Raw genomic sequence first — 22,321 nt, forward strand, 5'->3', positions numbered from 1 at the left:
ACAGAGTGACTCTATCTTGGCTTACTCTCCTCCACGAGGAAAACAAGTTCCCTTACTACATTTTCTACTTCTAAGCCTTATTACTCTGCTATTTGCCACTTTTGTTTTTCTTTATAGTTATTTTCAATCTAAAAGGTAACAATCTGCCTATATCGCTGAGAAAACTCCAGTGGGGAGCAGGTAAATGTTTGGGTGTCACTGGGAACAGAGCCCTTCACCCTGACTGTGCCCCGTGGTCACTCAACACATGCCTCTGGTGCCCGCCATCCCACAGATCAGTGGTTAGACCTGGCAGACTTTTCTTGGTTTTCATAGTGGCAATAATGACCCTAATTTCCCAGTTCTCACCTGCTCTGTTTGTGACTGTTTTTCAGATTTTAATCTAGTTTCACATTCCCTTATATCCAAAGCCCAGTAACTGAAATGTGCTCTTCCTTTTGGTTCATTATTATGTTTGTGATAAATTTCTGTGACTAGACGTACTTTTCTTGTTCAAATCTGTGGTGCTTCTGGTACTACAGGTTAACAGCTATTTGCTGTATTTACCTTATTCATCGGGGGTGAGGGGGTGGGTATGGGGTGGGGAGGGTGAGGAAGAATGGTCGGGAGTGATGTGCTAATGAAGGTAATTTTAGTTTTAGTCCTATTAATGATAGCAGAGAATAAGACTTTTCTGAAAAATGCCATTTTGATACCAACATGTAAAAATGCCATGGGAAATTAACATATAATAATATATTAACCTGATGAAAAAAGCCAGTCACAAAAGACAAACACGGAATGATTCTACTTATACAAGGTACCCAGACTCGTCCTATTCATAGAGACAAAGTAGAATGGCGGTTGCTGGGGGGGGATATGGGGACTTGTTTTAGAGTTTAAGTTTGCAAGATGAAGTCTAGAGAGTGACTGCATGATAATGTGAATATATATTACTGAACTATATGCTTAAAAAAGAGTTAAAATGACAAGTTTTGTTATGTGTAATTTTACTAGAATTAAAAAATTTTAAATACTGATAACCTGAAAGACTCTGGTAAGAGAAAGCAGAAATATCATCAATACAAACAGAAGTCCAGGTGTATATATCCACTTCAAGCCCTCATTTTCTGATCCTGAGTTGAGCATCAGACTGAAATGTTTACAAACGAAGTATCTGGGATTTGCTTTGAAATAATCTAGGAAAGGGGAAGTGGTATAAATGAAACACAGGCCATGGGTTGGTGGTCGTCTATGCCAGGAGACAAGAACGTGGTAGGAGGTCCTTCCACTCTGCTCTCCCCTCTCACACGTTTAAATTATGCTCTAATTAAAAAGTACACACTCTGGCACACTGCAACAGTGCAAGTGTTAATTAACCACCACTACTACCTAATATAGGTAATAATTCAAGAAAATTTATAGAGTTGTAATTTTTTAAAGCTTCTTATTCAATAAAAAGCAATTAATTTGTTACTTCTATTACTGGGGATGTAATGAACGGCCATGAGGCAATGACACTGGAGCCATTTTGGCTTTTAAAAAACAGTTGTTCTATAAACGAATCAGGAAAGGAAAAGGAGAGAAGGATGCTCCCGGGAGGCAAAAGAACGTTCTGGTGACCAAGCACTGAGTCAACACACAGATGCGTCAGCTTTGTGTCTCTGGACTGTCGGAAGCAGACCTCACAAGGCTTGCAAACACATTTTGAAGTGAAGTCGCTCAGTCGTGTCCGACTCTTTGCAACCCCATGGGCAGTAGCCCACCAGGCTCCTCCATCCATGGAATTTTCTAGGCAAGAGTACTGGAGTCGGTTGCCATTTCCTTATGGTTCTCAAATTTTTGTTTTTAACTGCTGTGAATTTCAAGCCATTTTCAATATTTAAAAGTTTGAAAATTTTCTATTAAAATCTAGGTTTCCACCTTTCTCTGAAAAACCAGTTCTAGTTGGCAGCCCTGGACCTGCATTCTGGCAAGGAGAAAACAGGCTGGAAGCCAACAGCTGCACTCCCTTAGGGATGAGCCGTGTGGTCTCTTCAGCCCACCCCCAAGTCCTAACCCCCGTTACTAAGGCAGGGTCCCCACACCCGCTTCTCAGCTGGCACTCCATCCTCCTCCCTCCTTTCTGGAATCAGACTGACCCTTATGTAGGCATGTGGAGCCTCGTGGGAGACACCTCAAGATGCTTTTATGCTCGTGTTGTAACACATTTTTGGAGAACACAACAGGCCATAGAAACAGAAATAAAATCAGTGTTCATCAGCCTACCTGTATTTTCCGGCATGGAGGCTTGATCAGTGTTTCGCTCCTTTTTGAAAGAAATATTTCCAAACTGAAGCACTGAAGATACCACTTTAAGCATTGCTGTATGTTGATATAAAAAGAAAAAAAAAAGTAAGATATGACATCAAAACGTAGAGGACATATTCTAATGTATTTTGTGCTAAAAATTAGCTATATAAAACTTTTCAGAAAGATAAATCTCAGGATTTCATAAAATTAAGAGGCAGGTCCCATTAATTTCACAATCATTTTCTAGTTTAGGTTTTTTACCCCTAATGTATAAGTCTTGGTAAAACTGAGCATCAGAATCTTATTAGAGAAATCATACATACACAGAATCTCTTCATGGGAGAAGCCCATTATATGCATTGCCTCCATTGTCTCCTGGAAGTTATCTTTGTCTTGTTGTCCCGGAATAGGAATATAGCCATTGGAGAGAAATCTGTAGTTATTAAATCCTTCAAGGAGCAAATCAGCTGAAAGAAAACAGAATACAATGTCATAAATAGTCATTAACAGACTGAAGCACAGCCCCATCTTCAAACTGGACCCACAGGACAGAAAAACATCTAATCCACCACCACCACAGACTTTTGCTTCCTTTACATTCTTACATTAAATACACAGTCTTCCATGATCTGTACAACGAAAGAAATGATGATGTAAACAACAGAAATCTCAACAGGGGCTTTGGGGACAGTGGTTTATACAATATTATATTTGAAATCAGATAGCTGGGAAATGATATCAATTTTCCAGATAACTAAACTTTATTGTTTTCAGATTTAAATACTTCAGACATCTTTTGAGGAGAAGCCTTCAAACCCGTATTCTATGTTCCTGGTGTGGAACATGGGCCCGCCAAGTCCTGAGCCCAGTCAGCACCCTGGAACCCTTTCTCCAGGTCAGTCTGCTTAGTGGTCCATTTGCCTTTGAGAGCGAGGTCTGACATAGCCCTAGTCTGACAGGGTATTATAACAGACACGCCCACTGACTCTCTTACTTCAGGGGACATGAATAAGCAAGAACAAGCTCCTTTTCAATAAATGTGTTCTTAAGAAAAGAAGAGTGTGCAAAATAGTAAAACATGGTTTTTCCTACAATAGACGTTATCTGTGCTTCTGGCTTTCTATGTCACTGGCTCTCCTGCAGAGAACTCCTGATCACATCAATCCCTTAATTCTTATCTACATTACATGGAGCTTCCACTGGGTATTGCTTTAAAAAAAAAAAAAAAGAAAATTCCTTCTTTTAACAGTTATTTTGATTCATTACTGCTTTCAGTCTGCCAGGCTGAAAATGAGGGTTTTCTTCCCTTTAGTATTACCTACTGCATAACCTTGAAATTTTAGTCTCTCAATGGCAATTACTCTATTTATTGCTTTTTTTTTTTTTTCCTTGCAGGTCTTTAACTAATTTCTGGGTTTAACGCTTCCACAGATGATCCATGGTTAGTAAAAGCCTAGATCTCAAGTGAGAAAAGGATCATAGGGTTTTATATGTCTATTGTGATATCTAAATAACATACATACTAATTCTAGAGAAGCAGCATTTACTCTGAGACTCAGAAGAAACCAAAAAGTTGTGCATCTTCTTCTGACCCAGCAAAATTCTGACCCAGGAAAGAACTTACTTTTTACCTTGTCCAACTCTAAATTTCTGGTCTTTGTGATTCACAAAATAAATAAAAATCCACACAGGCTCTTTCTAGTACTACTGGAAGCATAACATGCATTCAGTTGTAAATCTAGGAATACACACACGTATTCAATTTAACTTTATTAAATAAATTTACTTATTACTTTTATATTTACAAATTTTGAAACAATATTTGTATAAAACACATCATATGCCTTCAAATTTAAAATTATTTTAAAAGAAAAGTACAAAAGATAATATACCACCACCCATATGCCTGCCACTTAAAGTACCTATCCCATGGCTTGAAGTTCAATTTCACTTTCATAATTGAGCCAGCTAGAATTTTGGTGTGTATGTGTGCATAGTTCTACAACTGTTCTCTTTCTCAAAAAAAAGTATTATAAAAGATATTCAACTGAACATAAAACAGTAAAAAAAAAAAAAAAAAAAAAATCTGTAACTTACACTTCAGATGTTCTCCTGCTCCAGATAACAATTGGTAAAAGATATGAAAAGTACGCTCATCTTTTGCTTGACGAACAGCACGAGATTTTTCCAGAAGGTCTGAGCAACGGTGGTTAAGGGTGACAATGAAAAGGTGGTCTCCTCTCAGAGTACACATTTAATTTGTAAGATTTTTCTTTCTTTAGAATACAGTAACTAGTCCGCAATGAATCACTCTAAATGATGGAATTTTGTATGCGGAAAAAGAAAAGACATGCAGTTTCTGTTTCTCACTAATCTTCTAGAACCTCTGAACTTGCAGGGAGCTTGAAGATCAGAGTGCTTCCCTCACCCCTCCCTCCACCCACACTACCCTGACTTGGATTATGTTCAAAGAACACAGCTCTACACAAGGAGCCGTGAGACGCTATAAAAAAAAGGGAAGCCAAGTTGTCTGAGGTGGAAAAGCCTTTTAACAGCAGACTTATTATCGCAATTTCACAAAGAAGGAAACCAGGGCACAAAGAAATTACTCAAACAGCACAGTCAGAAACCAAGACTTTGCTGGACTCCAAAATGTGCGTAACTCTGGTACCACTCCAGTCAGTCAGTATCCGTGTGTCAGAACACCGCAGCCCCGTGTGGGTATTTGGGGCGCGGATCTGGGGCCTGTTTCGGTTTCTCTGTCCACTGAGTCTGGATGCTCCTGGAATATCTCTGCACTGACAGTCCCACTGGACTCCCGAGAGTCTCAGTTCCACTGCTCTGGGAGAGAATTATCTCTGAATTAAATCTTCCTGGGGCCACCACAGCAAACTGGGTATGTGCATATAGCCTAATTTTAATTAAAAATTGGACTATCCCAAACACACCCTCCACATTCGGTGAAGAGTGCATGTACATGAAGGATGCTCTTCAACGTGAAGAGACTCCAGCGCAGCGGTCGCCAACCCTTTTGGCACCAGGGATTGGTTCTGCGGAAGATGATTTCTCCATGGCCCAGAGTGGGGGTGGTCTGGGGATGATTCAAGCGCGTTCCAGTCATTGTGCACTTTTTCTATTATCATTACATTAGTTCCACCTCGGATCTTCAGGTGGTAGAGGCTGGGGACCCCTGCTCTGGATCCATTTGCCTGTCATGTTCAAGTGTTTGTTTTGTTTTCTGGCTCTGAGCATATTTAGAGACATAAAACATAGTTCTGAATTAACAGGAAAAATCCGATCCATCCCTGACCCAAGGGCCAGAAACAATATCTATGACAAAGAGTATTAACAAGTATAGAGAACTTCAGCTGTTATTTCCTAACTGGGACATTATCATTCAGAATCATTTCTAATTTATTCTTTTTAATCAAACTAATTCTCTCTATAGATCCATCGTTCCTTAAGGCTACTCTACGCTTGTGACATTTCTTAGGACTAGTCTACGTGTTTGACCTTTCTTTCCCCTCTGACTTTATTCTGCTTAACACTAAGTGAAACTGCTTCAACTCTGTAGATTATAAGGTTCACCTCAATGGGACATGGTCACTCTACTAAAATCCAAAGTAGATGGGGGAAAAATGGGCTAATACAGCAGAACTGAAGATGTTACTCACCTAAATGTGCTATGAGCACACAAACACTTCCTGGGTCCATTTGCCTGTTCAAATGCCAGTATATGTACAGGTGTTCTCACCTTAGTGGGACCCTCCACTTCCCCAGCCACGCGACCAGATCATGACCCAGTGTCAAAAACAAACAACAACAAAATATCACTTTGGAGTTCATATTCAGTAGTTGAAAGTATCTAAACAAGTCACAATTTCTCTGGGCTTAAGTTTTATCATCTGGGAAATGGAAGAGGCGTCACAGAGGATGGCCACCAGGCCGCAGGAAGATTAAATCATTCTCTATTTTGAATAATGCAATTATGAAAAAGGATACATGTTTCAATGTTGGCCCCAACGATATAGCCAGTTACATCAAAGTTGATCCGAATAAACTTGCCCTGAAAATAAATTACAAAAAAAAAAAACTGAAAATAAATTAAGGACACAGGAGATCTGAACACTATAATAAGCCAAAGTTACTCTGTCATGTATCCACAAGTTGGTTACAAAAATGGAATCTTAAATATATTATCCCACATAAAAGGAAACGAAAAAGCCTCAATAAACTTAGGGCTGGGGTAGGTTACTTTACTGGACATAATAAAAATAAAATGCTAACCATTTAAAACTTTTTAAAAGCTCTTCTAACACCTCCCAGAATATTGGAAATAAAAGCAAAAATAAACACATGGGACCTAATTAAACTTAAAAGCTTCTGCACAACAAAGGAAACTATTAGCAAGGTGAAAAGGCAGCCTTCAGAATGGGAAAAAATAATAGCAAATGAAGCAACTGACACACAACTAATCTCAAAAATATACAAGCAACTCCTACAGCTCAACTCCAGAAAAATAAATGACCCAATCAAAAAATGGGCCAAAGAACTAAATAGACATTTCTCCAAAGAAGACATACAGATGGCTAACAAACACATGAAAAGATGCTCAACATCACTCATTATCAGAGAAATGCAAATCAAAACCACTATGAGGTACCATTTCACGCCAGTCAGAATGGCTGCGATCCAAAAGTCTACAAGCAATAAATGCTGGAGAGGGTGTGGAGAAAAGGGAACTCTCTTACACTGTTGGTGGGAATGCAAACTAGTACAGCCACTATGGAGAACAGTGTGGAGATTCCTTAAAAAACTGGAAATAGAACTGCCTTATGATCCAGCAACCCCACTGCTGGGCATACACACTGAGGAAACCAGAAGGGAAAGAGACACGTGTACCCCAATGTTCACTGCAGCACTGTTTATAATAGCCAGGACATGGAAGCAACCTAGATGCCCATCAGCAGATGAATGGATAAGAAAGCTGTGGTACATATACACAATGGAGTATTACTCAGCCATTAAAAAGAATACATTTGAATCAGTTCTAATGAGATGGATGAAACTGGAGCCTATTATACAGAGTGAAGTAAGCCAGAAAGAAAAACACCAATACAGTATACTAACGCATATATATGGAATTTAGAAAGATGGTAACAATAACCCTGTGTACGAGATTGCAAAAGAGACACCGATGTATAGATCAGTCTTATGAACTCTGTGGGAGAGGGAGAGGGTGGGGAGATTTGGGAGAATAGCATTGAAACAAAACAAAACAAAAAAAGCTCTTCTAAATAATCTGAAAGATTTTAATAGCTTTAAAAGAACACTGTATCCAGTCCTCTAATGCTAGATTTGAGAAAAGTGAAAAATAAAGATGATTTCCTAAGAAAACAGAAATTCATTCAAAGAAAAACAAGAGAAAAGTTGAACAGACCATAAACACAGAAAATAATAAAATATAATTACTCCTTTAAAAATGATGGATTGGTCTTGAATAGTTTAGCAAATTCCTTAGGGAATATTGAATTGTCTTATTACACATATAACTGTTTCAGGGAAACAGAAAATAGTGATCTTTCACAATCCATTTTATAAAGTTATCGTAACACTGAATATACAAGCTGGCAAATATATCATAAAAAACATATCAGAAAGCAAAATAAAAGCAAATATCTTACTTGCAAATAAAGATATAAAAGACCAAATTAAGTATACTTTGTAAAACCAAAGAACACAACAATGATTGAGAATCCCAGGACTGCTAAGGACTGATATTTGTAAACATACTACAACTATTCATCACAGGAAAAGGCAAGGGATGGGATGACTTTCTCGGTGGACGTGGACAAGATTTAATTTAAGGGAAATGAAGACCTAAAGAAGTCACAATGATTTTGAGAGCTCTAGAACTCGCACTACTTGATTTCAAGAAGCTATAGGATAATTAAGACAGCTATAGCATAATTAAGAAGGTGTGGTACTGGTGTATGGACAGAGATACAGCTCAACAGAGCAGTGTACAGTCCAGGAACTGAAAGCCTTGCTCTGCACAGGAAATGCATGGCTAGTTGATATAGCTAAAGTATCATGCCAACACAGTAACAGATGCACATTTCACTAAGGGTCTCCTTTAGATGCCCCTAAACCCCAAAGTGTTTGAGAGGGAGGTAAAAAACGTAATTCCTGGATGAAGCAAAAGCATTTTGTGAAAAACAGCCTCTTAGCACCTCTCAAACAGTTATGTATAAAGTCACTCACTACGTTTATAAATTATCAAAACACTGGTTAAACTGAAACAACTCTGGACATGGGTCTAACATTTGTAACTGAGTATATGTGGACAACAGAATACATTAACAGAACGTGAAGCTGAAAAAGAGGATGGTGACACCAATATCAGCAACACCCTCAAGCTTAAAAGCGGATCTGTGTGTCACAGAACTTAAGGAGGCAACAATTTAAATTCTGTCGACTACGGACTACCCTACCGCGCATATCCATCTTAAGAGGCTGCTGGTGAGCATTTAGCAATTACTTCCATAGGGAATTTGTTAATTACTTTAGAGTCACAAAATAAACATGACAGTTTGCTTGCTTATTTGGTTAGTTTTATTTCATGAAGGGAGACAAAGTTTTGTTTGGATTTTTTTTTTAAACAGGAGAAAAAACTTTTCCTCCTTTTCAGATGGACTAGTGATATTATGTAAGCGGACTTAATAATAACAGTTAATACAAATAACAGTTTACACAAATAAGTTAATAAAAATAAAATGGTTGAGGCATTGAGAGATGCTGACACAATGCTCCCAACTCCAGGGGCAGCAAGGGCATGCTTTTTCAGCACCTGCAGAACAACGTGGCCCAAGCACGTCCAGGGGGCTGAGACAGAGCTGAGGGCACAGAGAAAGGATTCCCCTGGTAGTCGGGTGGAGCTGAGTAGTCTTTCGGGTTATCCAGTACATTCATTAGCTTCAAGATGAACAGTAATTTAAAGGGAGGTTCTGTGCTTGTTTTGAGTTCTCTTAAAACTACTACAGAGAGTAGCAGTCCATGATAACAGTGCAGTCGGATTTCAACTTGTAAACTCTAAGGAAAACTACTCCACTGTTTTCAAGTCTGGGCACATAGCTATTCAGAGTGGCAACCATAAACACCTTTATTCTCTTCTGACAACAGCTTCTCACTTATTATTGCCTTTGCATTGTCAGAATGCAATACTAGAAGAATACCCAAAGCGTCTGACAGTCTGTAATTCTGTGAAGAGAGGAAGATCTTTTTTGATCTAGAACTGTAAAACATTTTCATTTTTAGATTTACAAGCACCAATTAGAATGGTCAATCCAATGAATCTCTTCATTTCGACACCATCTACTTCCCTTTAATCACTCTGATATACAATTTTGCCTTCAGCGTTTGTCCTTTTATAAACCATACTGGATAAATGCTGATCCACAAACATCACAAAAGATGAAAGAGCACCGTCACTCGGTCATTCAGAACACCAGTGGTCCAGATTCTTATCACAACATTCTCAGTGAGGAAATTCTTCCTCTTCAAAGACTAACTGGATGCCAAAGACATATTTCCTTTTGGTCTTTAGAAATACACTGTTCTTGGATCTGAGAAAATTCAAGGCTACACCATTTGGAGACTCAATCTGAGACTTCTGGAACCAAGTTCACCATCATCGTTCAGAGTCTACAATGTTGCCTATCTCTCTGCATTCATCTCATTCATCTAACGTTTGTGAAATGTGTTCCTCTGTCATTCTTTTCTCTTGGCCATTTTGGTGAAAACTTTTGATTTTTCAACTGTGTTCACTGAAAGCTAAAAGTAGACTAAAAAATGCTCTCTGCAGCACTCTTTCATACCTTCTTGAAAGAGAGTGCATTCTTTGGGCAATGTAATAAGCAAACTAAAGGACGATGCAGTAGTCATTGTGATAGCATCCTACTAGGCAATTCCATTACTCTTTATTATTCTGGTCTTGTTTTAACATTGTTGGGGATAACTGATGAGTAATGATGAATCAATTCCCAGGATGATGAAATAGCAAAATGTTACAAAACACAGAAAAGATCACTAATATATCATAGTGATAAGAGTACTAAAACCCTTAATTTTTCTTAGATTTAATAATGGTCCAAAGGAATCATATGGTAATTATGAGAGAAATGAGTTTTACTCTATTTTTAAAAATAAGTCAATTCCATCCTTTTTATGTGGAAGACCCTTAAGAAAGAATAAAGTTTAAAAACTAACAGTCCTTACAGATAGTTAGAACTGCTCAAAAAAGAAACTAAATTAAAATCAGGTCCTGATGGTTATAATGAGGATTACAATTCTTTATGACTTTTAAATAGCTGTATCATTTATACAATACTTCACTGAGCTAAAAAAAAATAGCTATTTTAAAAGAGACTAGTCCCTTTCCGTCAGGCAGCAGCCATCAGGGTGAGCCGACATGGGCGCCTACAAGTACATCCAGGAGCTGTGGAGGAAGAAGCAGTCGGACGTGATGCGCTTCCTGCTGCGGGTGCGCTGCTGGCAGTACCGCCAGCTCTCGGCGCTGCACCGCGCCCCGCGCCCCACCCGGCCCGACAAGGCGCGCAGGCTGGGCTACAAGGCCAAACAAGGCTATGTCATATACCGGATCCGTGTGCGCCGCGGGGGCCGCAAACGCCCAGTTCCTAAGGGTGCCACCTACGGCAAGCCTGTCCACCATGGTGTCAACCAGCTCAAGTTTGCTCGAAGCCTGCAGTCGGTTGCGGAGGAGCGTGCTGGCCGCCACTGTGGGGCCCTGAGGGTCCTGAATTCCTACTGGGTTGGTGAAGATTCTACGTACAAATTCTTTGAGGTTATCCTCATTGATCCATTCCATAAAGCTATCAGAAGAAACCCTGACACCCAATGGATCACCAAACCAGTGCATAAGCACAGGGAGATGCGGGGGCTGACGTCTGCAGGCAGAAAGAGCCGCGGCCTGGGCAAGGGCCACAAGTTCCACCACACTATTGGTGGCTCTCGCCGTGCAGCGTGGAGAAGGCGCAATACTCTCCAGCTCCACCGCTACCGCTAATATACGTAATGTTTGTAAAGTTCTTACCTAATAAACAATTTAGGACGTTCTTGTCTGCTTAAAAGTGTTTTTAATTTGTCTGTTAAAACTAGTTGTCTGCAGATTGCTTCATTGAATGCATTGTCAAATTATGAAAGTTAAAGTGCAATAATGTTTGAAGACTTATTGAAGTTACTTACACATATAAGTATATATGAAGTGATGGTGTATCTTGTTTTTAATAAGGGAAATGCCTTTGTGTTTGCTTTATTAGGGGAGTTGATGTGTCTGTGTTTAAAGTGCTGTTTGGTACAATAGGTGTAAAATTCTGTAAAAGAGGAGTGCAGAAGCTTAACCCTGTAGGTTTGTTGATGCATGTGGTGAGACCTGCAGCTTATTGGGGTGATGCAACGCTCTGCAGTTTTACGGAGTTTGGCAGGGACAACATTTTCAGTTGGATTTTCATTGGAAATGTGAAGGGTGTCCTGATCCTTTCTCATGATCATATGCAGAAAAATAATGATATTTGTGAGTAGGGCCCACATTTAGGCTTAATCTAATATTACATTTGTGTAACTGCTGCTTCTGAAAGGCAAAAAGTAAAGTAATGCCACCATTTTTAAGAGAATTGAATAGACCTGTTGCAAGAGGGTTCTGACGAATCAATCCTGGTTTACCTAAATTAAATGGCCTTGGCCTCCATGGTACCACTGAAGTTCATATAAAGCTCCTGGTTCAGGTTTTGGGATCTGTAGAATACTGAACTTCGTGCAAATGGTCGTATTTACACTGGTGTTGATTAAAACTGATGGAAATAGAACATTAGATAAGTGAGGGGGGAGTTAATTAGCCCTAAGGTTTGTAAGGTAGTGATAGGATTGGGAGCTTGGTGTTCATCAGACCCCTTTCAAGTGTAGGACGATAGGAAAAACTTGGATCCAAAAGTCCAGTGTTTTCTCTGTAGTAGTAGTTGTGACCATCATGAACTCTCTAAGCCACATTAGGGGTTGGGGGAAATCAGGGTGGTTATATTTAAAAGTATCATTGCTAAGTGTAATCTGTTCTCTAGGGTCAAGTCACTCCATTCTTAAAAGGCTATTGAGAAAACTCATCGTTGGTGCCAGTGCAAGTTCAGTTGGCCTCCAACTTCATGTTGTCTACAGTTCCCATCCCTGCGCAAACCAGCCTCACAGTCCAGACTTGCTGGGCCGCCAGCTGTGGTTGCCCTTACTGCCTCATTCTGCTGGTTCCGTCATGTCTTCCCATAGACCAGGCTTCTGTTTCCCAGGGTGGATGTGAGTGTAGGGAATACAGAAGAGGAATTACCCCAATTCTTGGCTTGCTATCTGCATAAATAGTTTGATTTTGAAACTTAATCGCTGGCTTTCTTGAACCAATTTTTTTTCTTCAAGGGTCTTTAAAAAGGCCCGCTTAAGTGATTTCCAGAAAACAGGCTTGCAAAACCTTTTAAGACCCGAATTCCTTCCAACTCAAAAAAATCTTAAACCATACTATTTTGTGTGTAGAGGTTGTTCAACTACATAATAACAGAATAAATGTCTATTAAACCAAAAAAAAAAAAAAAAAAAAGAGACTAGTCAAGATAATGTTATTACTTCAAAACTGCAAAGAATAAACTGCCAACCCGCTGCTCAGATACTTTTTCAAACTTTTCTTTAACACTGTAGAAAAGTTAATCAAAATCATATCATACCACCTAATTCTTGCTGAGTACTTCACTTAAAACTTTGTTGTATAGTAATATAAACTTTCAGCTTTCAATAAATTGTCTAATTTCTTTATTATATACTAGTCTACATGCAGTTTAAGCTTTCAACTTCTTATACTATTTTCTATTCCCTTTTCTTTACACTCTACATCACAAGTTCAAAATTCATTAAAAAATTCTTTATTTGGGCAAAAGGACAAAGTTGCCATACTGGCAATGTTGAACTCTAATAACTTTAAAATCTTACACTGAACATAATCCATTTTATATTTGGTGAGCTTATTTTTCCTTTACTTCATCGGAGAATATAAACTAAAAAAAGGAAGTTACATTCAGAGGAGCAATTGGAAGAAAAAAAAAGCACCCTAAATTTTGGGCTTCTGAACAGGTAACCTAAAACGAAATGTCCCAGGTTATTTTAGACATGTGCTCACTTACTTGGATAAACAAGCAAAGTCACCAACACACAACACCTAACTTTCATATCAGCTCCCTAGCCATAGGGAGCTGTTCATAACCAGCACCTGTAGCTGCTCTAACCATTACAATTAGTGCCAAACAAGTATCTTTTGGCTGAATGAAAAGGGCCAGGCAAAAAATCATGAAGAAAGTGGGGTGAGTGAGCCTACACGTGGAGAGGGAGCAGAGTGGACAGGGGTGTCCCTCCAGCCCTCCCCTGACCCCAAAGTAAATTAGTACCTCCTCACATACCAAATCAATACTCTTTCAGAATTAGCATTTTTGTTAACATACAAATCTAGACCAAAGTGGAAAACAAGTTGAGTTTTACTATTAAGTGGGCTGGGTCCTCTAATCTTTTAAACACAATATGAAGAAACTTGTGGAAGATTTTGTTGTTGTTCAGTCGCTAAGTCATGTCCTAAGTCAGGACTCTTCGTGACCCTATGGACTGCAGCATGCCAGCCTCCCCTGTCCGTCACCTTCTCCCAGAGGATGCTCAAACCCATGGCCATTGAATCACTGTGGAAGATGTCTGCTCTGTATCTGATTCCCATACAGGTCAGATTGGGGTACTCAGAATAGTCAAACCAGGATTTCGTCAACAAAGACAAAAACAAAGGAAAAAGCAAAAACAGGAGAAGTATTTTACGTTATCTATGAATGACAGAGGATGCATTTTGATGCCATGCACACTGTGTTCCGATCCAAGGACAACTAAGACAGTGCGTTACCTGCAAGAGTCTGAACAGCAGACAACTAGCATCCTCTCTGTTATGTAAAACTGAAACTGTTAAGAATTTCACTCAAAGGAGGCAATAGGACAACTTGGATATTTTGACACTATTAAGAAAATAAGAAAATTATCTTAAAGAATTTTATCCCCTCTGAATTGACATCGACTTTCTAGAGCTTATTCTGGTGGGTGGTTATGACATATCCATAGTAATTAAACCTACATTGTTAGCACCTTACTACAGGGACAATGCAGTCTTCATGCTTTTTTCCTTCTTCCTAATTTGTATTTAAAGTTGTTTTAAGATCTGTACTTTGCTAGAAAACACAGCAGCCTAGACAGCGTGCTCTGTGTGTGAGTGAGTTTGCTCCAGGAAGAATCTCCAGTCTGGAGGTAGCTATTTGCCCTAAACGGGAAAACTCAATCGGGAAGTAATTAGCCAGGACACAATCCCGAGGCCAGATGGCTATTTTAAATGCTCCAGCTATTTTAATCTCTGAACTACACCAGAAGCTTTGTTAATTAGTAAAATGAGTTTTCTTATGAATTAAGTGGCCTTGTTACTTAGTATAATGGATGTTTGAAATTCCTGGGGGAAAATGAGTGACATTAAGAGCCCTGGTCTGACTGGAAATACACAGACGTCCGCCAGCCAGTCTGGTGTGGGCCGGGTGTCAGGGCTGCAACAAGCCCCAAGGGCTGGGAGGGCAGCAGCTCGCTTGGAGGACGAGGGATGCCCGTGTAGACCCCATCCTGTCTCGGATGCCGTCACGTTGGCCTCAGTAAGTCTACAGAAAGTCTGGGTGAGGGTACTAAAGACAGAGCATCGACCGTGTTCAATTTACCTACAAAACTGATTTTGGTGCCTCCTGGCCCATACAGGTCAGGGTACAGAACTCTGACTCACTTCCGCTGTAACTTGGTAGCCAAGCAGTAGGGAGGTCACCTGGAGCCTTTATCTGGCTCCAATGGTTGGAAGCTAATTAGCTATTAATACCTTGAGGTACATAACTTGGGAATTGCCAAACTGGCTTAAATATTTGCAAAAGAAAGAAAAAAAGAGAAAAGAACAAAAAGGGAAAAGATGTGGGGAAGTATGGAGCGTGATCCCCACTAAAACTTTCTGAGGGAAGATGCATCTGCCGATACAATCATTTTGAAATTGAAATCCCTGTTTCAAAGTTTCATTACAAGACATTCATTTTACATAAACCTCTCCATCTGGAATGCATCTGACTTTTCAGTAAACAGAGAGCTGGACTAACTGTGAACAATTATTTTCATAAGGGTAATGCTCTCCTAAAGAATCTTCTTTAATACAAACCATATGCTAGCATCTTTGGAAAAAAAGATGTTCTTCAGGAAATTACTCAGATCAAAGAAATGGAAACAAATGGATTCTAAAGTTTATGGAATTTATAGTTTCAAATATTTTCACTGCAAGCACGTGGCTTTAAATAATGACTGCATGGAATTCCACTGGACACACAATTCATCTTTTAACATCACACTGCTCTTTCATGTTGAGGTCCCACACCAACCCCAACCCCAGGCCTGGCCTAGCCATGGTGCCAGAGCCTCCCTCCTGGCCAGAGCCCCACACTTCTAAATCTGGGGCATAGGCACTATGGAAAACAGTATGGAGGTTCCTTAAAAAGCTACAAATAGTTATCATATGATCCAGCAATCCTGTTCCCGGGCATATATCCAGAAAAGATGAAAACTCAAATTCAAAAAGATAATATGCACCCTAATGTTCACAGCAGCACTATTTATAATAGCCAAGACATGGAAGCAGCCTAAATGTCCATCAACATGTTTATCAACAATGGATAAAAATGTGGCGTGTGTGTGTCTATATATATACACACATATACATATATATACACATACACAATAGAAGTCATTCATAAAAAAGAATGAAATTGCCATCTGTAACAAGATGGATGGAACTAGAGATTATCATACAGAGTGAGTAAGTTAGAAAAAGAAAGACACATATATGATACTGCTTACATGTGGAATCTAAAAAATAATGCAAATGGATTTATTTACAAAACAGAATCAGACTCACAGACATAAAAAACAAACTTATGGCTACCAAAGGGAAAGGGGAGGACAGGGACAAATTAAGAGTATGGGATTAACAGATATATACTACCACATATGAAACAGATAAGCCACTAGGATTTACTGTATAGCACTGGGAATGATATAGGTTAATATCTTGTAATAACCTATAACAGAACAGAATCTAAAAATATATATATATGTATAACTGAATCATTTTTGCTGTATAACTGAAACTAACACAATGTTGCAAATCAACTATTAAAAAAAAAGCAAAAAAATGAGGGCATGCACATTCCCTGAGGGCCTGGCACGTGCATGTGCTACCTGAGCTCAAATGCATGTGATGGCAAGTGATCAAAAAGTTAAAATGAAGGTGAGCTCTGTCCACTGATTAGTCCAAGGGTCTAAAAGACTGTCTAGCACTTAGTAGGCAACTACACTGTAACTGAATGGATTCCAAAGACTTCTGCACACCTACTATGTACGTGGGAGGCACAGAGCCAGCAACTAAGGATCTGGAAAGCAAGATGGGAAGGGCCTCTACCATCAGGGATCTTATATCCTAGGAGGAAAGAAATCACAGATGAGCACAGCACAAACCACAGACTGTGGGAAGTGCTATGAAGGAAAACAGCAGGAGGCTGGGAGAGAGAACACAAGGAAACCTCCTCAGATCTCATTTAGGTTTTGAGACAAATGAGGCGTATAGGGGACAAGGATGGAGAAACTTGGACAGACTGGAAATACGTTCTGGAAGTGGACCCACACAATTCAGTCCTGGCCTGGACATGAACAAAAAGTCAAGGATGACTCCTAGGTATTTCGGTTTTCTAGGTTTTGTTGATTCTATTTTGTTTTACGCTTAAGCAACTGGGTGACTTGATTGTATCATTTATTCACCTAAGACTTACAAAAAGATACTTTGAAAGAAAAAGAAAAAAGTTCCATTTGGAATATGTCAATTTGAGAAATCTATTAGACATCCAACTGGAGATAACAAGTAAGCAGCACAGTGACCAGCAAAGAATAGGTGCTTACTTAATAATTAACTGAAATGCACAACAAAAAATCCCATCACGTAAAATTTGAAAATGAGTCTACACTGGCTACTGTCTAACCCCGAGAACCAGGGTTGGCAACGCCCACTGAAGACTGCTGAGATGTTTTAACTGAATGTGGAAGGAGAGTTGATCAGCGGAACTAATATTGCTAAAATCAACCTTCTCGTGTTATTGCGCAGTTAAAGCCTTACGATAATAGTAACTGGTTACGCAACTCTTTCTTTAAAAAAAATACTATACATATCAACATAAAGTTGACTTTCTAAACATTAAAACTCAAAGTCAACAATTTAAAGGCATCTTTGTTTCTTGGTTGAATGATTAGCTATGTCTAACAACACTGCCTTAATAAAAAACCTTTTCTAAAAAGATCAGCTTTTACTATATTAGAGCATACTTAGTGATGATTATTCAGTAGCACAAGCACTTGGGAAAGCAGAACCTCAGCTGAATCAGGGTTTGCTGAGAATTTACACTGATGGATGATTCTTGCTAGAATCAATTTTCCTGGAAACAATCTAAGAAATTCTTCCCACCGGTAGAATGTATAACAAGTTCCCATCAGAATAATCTTTATCAACTTTTGGACAAGCTGTGCCAATAACAAGCATTAAGGGGACTATGTACAGTTACTACTTTACAATGAATTTCCTAATTTAGACTACCATTTAAAGGAGAACATCAGAGGAGTTTCTTAACCTCCATATAACTGATGTGTGGGGATAACTCTGGTGTGGGGCCTCCTGTACATTGCAGAACGTTCAGCAATATGCCTGGCCTCCACCCACGAGATGCCAAGTGTAGGAAACCTAGGGGATCCCAAATTGAGAACCACTGATCTACAGTAATGCAAATTACAGATTTGTTATTTTAGACGCTAAGTTTTGCCTGACTCTTTTGCGACCCCACGGACTGTTGCCCACCAGGCTCCTCTCTCTATCCATGGGATTTCCCAGGTAAGAATACTAGAGTGGGTTACCATTCCCTTCTCTAGGGGATCTTTCCAACCCAGGGATCAAACTTGTGTCTCCAGCACTGGCAGGCGGATTTTTTTTTTTTTTAACCTCTGAGCCACCTGGGAAGCCTGTGGAACTGAGGCCTCTTGCCAAAAGCTACCCGAGTAACAAGCTGGGAAGCTAAGCTCCTCCAGCTTCAGCAGCCTTCAGATGCTTAGCGCTAGCCAATCACACGGTAATGACGACCTCCCAGCAGACCCTGAACCAGAACCAGCACCCAGCAACACTGAGACAACAAATGCTCTACATCACTAGGACTTACGGCATCTGGTTACAAAGCAGTAGCCTCTAATACCTGTCTCTCTGCCCCAAACACAAGGTCCCCATCCGCTGAGTCCTTACCTTTTAATAATGGGATCACCACATTCTAGACCAAAGGACAGGTCTGGTTAGTAGCAGTTTACCTTTTCTAGGCAAAAGTGAGACAAATGGGCACAAAACTGTTTCTCTTGGATTTGGAATGTGGTTTGGGGGACGGGGGTGTTTAGAAATCAGGAGAGACTGGCACCTTGATTTATGTGGTAAAATAAGACATTATCCACTACGAAGTTCTTGAAAATCTTTACAACACTCTCATACCAAAGCTGGAGAAGGCAATGGCACCCCACTCCAGTACTCTTGCTTGGAAAATCCCATGCACGGAGGAGCCTGTTAGGCTGCAATCCATGGGGTCGCTAAGAGTCGGACACAACTGAGCGACTTCACTTTCACTTTTCACTTTCATGGATTGGAGAAGGAAACAGCAGCCCACTCCAGTGTTCTTGCCTGGAGAATCCCAGGGACGGGGGAGCCTGGTGAGCTGCCGTCTATGGGGTCGCACAGAGTCGGACACGACTGAAGTGACTTAGCATAGCATAGCATACCAAAGCTGGTAGCTATCTCCGGCTCCATGACATAGCCACTAAACACAGGGCTTTCAGCAAAAAGAATTTAATTGTGGCTCAGACTCAACTCTGATGATCCATGGAATGACAGAAACTCTAAACGCAGCTCAATTTCCTCAGATCTGAAAGTCACAGCCATGCTTCTTACTGACACAGGCATATTTGTTATCCCACTCTGTAGAGAAAAAGCTAAAATAATTACTAAATGAACTTGGACGAAGCAGATCTTCAGATTTTATCTTACTAGGAATAAACAGTATTCCAAGCAAATACGTCCCTACTGCTTTTCACATAACCTGGAAAGCCTCTTGCACTTCAACTACCTCTGAGGGTATTAGGTGTTAGGGTGGAGTTGTCCCCACCACCCCCAAATTCATATGCTGAAATCCTAATGTCTACTAGCTCAGAACAAGACTATATTTAAAGAAAGGGTCTGCACAAATGTAATTAAGTTAAAATGAGGTCATAATGGTGGGCCGAATCTAACGTGACTGGGGTCTTAGAAGAACAGAACAAACATGCAGAGGGAAGACCACATGAATTCCCAGGAGATGGCTGTCCACAAGCCAAGGAGACAGACCTCAGAAGAAACCAACCCTGGCCACACACTGATCTCAGACTTTATCCTGCACTGTGAAAAAACACAGTCTGCAGTGCTGTTTCGGCAGCCTGGGCACAAGTAATACAGAGGGTTATCGGCTGCCTTTGTATACCGGGTTCCGTATGGTCTGGTCACTCACCTAGAGTCAGACATTCTGGAGTGCGAAGTCAAGTGGGCCTTAGGAAGCATCACCATGAACAAAGCTAGTAGAAGTGATAGAATTCTAGTCGAGCTATTTCAAGTCCTAAAAGATACTGTTAAAGTGCTGCACTCAATATGCCAGCAAATTTAGAAAACTCACCAGTGGCCACAGGACTGGAAAAGGTCAGTTTTCATTCCAATCCCTAAGAAAGGGAATGCCAAAGAATGTTCAAACTACTGCACAATTGCACTCATCTTACACACTAGCAAAGTAATGCTCAGAATGCTCCAAGCTGGGCTTCAAAATAGTACGTGAATGGAGAACTTCCAGATGTTCAAGCTGGATTTAGAAAAGGCAAGAGGAACCAGAGATCAAATTGCCAACATCCACTGGATCACAGAAAAAGCAAGAGAGTTACAGAAAAATATCTACTTCTGCTTTATTGATTACATCAAAGCCTTTGACTGTGTGGATCACAACAAACTGTAAAGAATTCTTAAAGAGATGGGAATTCCAGACCACCTTACCTGCCTCCTGAGAAATCTATACACAGGTCAAGAAGAAACAGTTAGAACTGGACATGGAACAACAGACTGGTTCCAAATTGGGAAAGGAGTACATCAAGGCTGTATATTGTCACCCTGCTTATTTAACTTCTATGAAGAGTATATCACATGAAATGCCAGGCTGGATGAAGCACAAGCCGGAATCAAGACTGCCGGGAGAAATATTAATAACCTCAGATATACAGATGACACCACCCTTATAGTAGAAAGCAAAGAGGAACTAAAGAGCCTCTTGATGAAAGTGAAAGAGCAGAGTGAAAAAGTTGGCTTAAAATTCAACATTCAAAAAACTAAGATCAAGGCATCTGGTCCTGTCACTTCATGGCAAACAGACGGGGAAACAACAGAAACAGTGACAGGTTTTATTTTTGGGGACTCCAAAATCACTGCAGATGGTGACTGCAGCCATGAAATTAAAAGATGCTTGCTCCTTGGAAGAAAAGCTATGAACAACCTAGACAGCATATTAAAAAGCAGAGACATTACCTTGCCAACAAAGGTCCGTCTAGTCCAAGCTATGGTTTTTTCAGGAGTCATGTATGGATGTGAGAGTTTGGACTATAAAGAAGGCTGAGCACCTAAAAATTGATGCTTCTGAATTGTGGTATTGGAGAAGATTCATGAGAGTCCCTTGGACTGCAAGGAGATCCAACCAGTCCATCCTAAAGGAAATCAGTCCTGTTATTCATTGGAAGGACTGACGATGAAGCTCCAATACTCTGGCTACCTGATTCGAAGAACTGACTCACCGGAAAGACCCTGATGCCAGGAAAGGTTGAAGGCAGGAGAAGGGGATGACAGAGGATGAGATGGTTGGATGGTATCACCGACTCGATGGACATGAGCGTGAGCAAGCTCCAGGAGTTTGTGATGGACAGGGAGGCCTGGGGTGCTGCAGTCCATGGGGTCACAAAGAGTCGGACACGACTGAGTGACAGAAATGAACTGAACTATGGTCTGGTGGCTTCTAATTCCAGAAACCACGTCATCAGACTATTGCATGGACCGCAACTTTACACCCCCATGGTTAAAAAAAAAAGTCACAGTTATCCTGATTTCCAAAAACCGCCCATTAAGGAATCGTTAGAATTAAAGTTGCTTTGATTCTGGCCTTCTTAACTTTAACCAAGACGTCTAATACCAGAGGAGGGAGGAAAAACAGAGAAACAACTCCAGCTATTGAAGCAGAAATAGCAGAAGCTGAACAACTTGCTATCCAGGTATTGACTCTGAGAAGCTGGAAAAGGGAAGGCCATGTCCTGTGACACTGATCTTGCTGTCATTCAGGAAAATGTCCCTAGACGAGCTGTGCGAGCTGAGGGAGAAAGTAAAGTTTTCACTGAATTCAGAGAGTGGAATGGCTGAGAAGAAAATTTTAGAGACGTACCATCCCAATATTCTGTGATAATCTATATGAGAAAAGAACCTAAGAAATGAATGAATACACGGGCCTGTATAACTGAATCACTCTGCTGTACACCTGAAACTAACACCACTCTGTAAATCAACTACACCCCAATAAAACCAAAATATCAAAAATAAATAAAGAGAAGTAACAGTAGCGATAAATTATTCTGAGATCCATATACCATAGAAACAGCAAGGTACAAAGACAACAATTTACCACATCAAATTCCAACTTCACTTTGTTCAGGGTTAATTGTGCCCAGTGCTGTGTTAAGTACTTGACATGCACCTCATTTAATCTCCATGACAAGC

General features: G+C 40.1%; 2 protein-coding genes across 5 annotated transcripts in view; one reads left to right on the forward strand and one right to left on the reverse strand.

The window, feature by feature from the left end:
• Positions 1-22,321, reverse strand: part of MYH10 (myosin heavy chain 10) — a 123,773-nt gene that overhangs the window by 49,656 nt on the left and 51,796 nt on the right. For all 4 annotated transcript variants that reach the window (XM_070389464.1, XM_005907554.3, XM_070389463.1 and 1 more), the window contains exons 7-10: positions 6,274-6,337; positions 4,369-4,467; positions 2,595-2,738; positions 2,248-2,343 (exon numbers count right to left, since the gene is read on the reverse strand). In XM_070389464.1, coding sequence (XP_070245565.1) covers positions 2,248-2,343; positions 2,595-2,738; positions 4,369-4,467; positions 6,274-6,337 — 403 coding nt within the window. The remainder of the gene's footprint in view (positions 1-2,247; positions 2,344-2,594; positions 2,739-4,368; positions 4,468-6,273; positions 6,338-22,321) is intronic.
• Positions 10,711-11,405, forward strand: LOC102278331 (large ribosomal subunit protein eL15). The gene has a single exon (XM_070389462.1). The coding sequence runs from the start codon at positions 10,742-10,744 to the stop codon at positions 11,354-11,356; it is 615 nt and encodes a 204-aa protein (XP_070245563.1). The 5' UTR covers positions 10,711-10,741; the 3' UTR covers positions 11,357-11,405.

This window comes from Bos mutus, chromosome 19, assembly GCF_027580195.1.
Source record: "Bos mutus isolate GX-2022 chromosome 19, NWIPB_WYAK_1.1, whole genome shotgun sequence".
Taxonomy (NCBI): domain Eukaryota; kingdom Metazoa; phylum Chordata; class Mammalia; order Artiodactyla; family Bovidae; genus Bos; species Bos mutus.

Coding starts and splice junctions, on each gene's coding strand:
- LOC102278331 (XM_070389462.1), top strand. CDS start 10,742: ATGGGCGCCTACAAGTACATCCAGGAGCTGTGGAGGAAGAAGCAGTCG.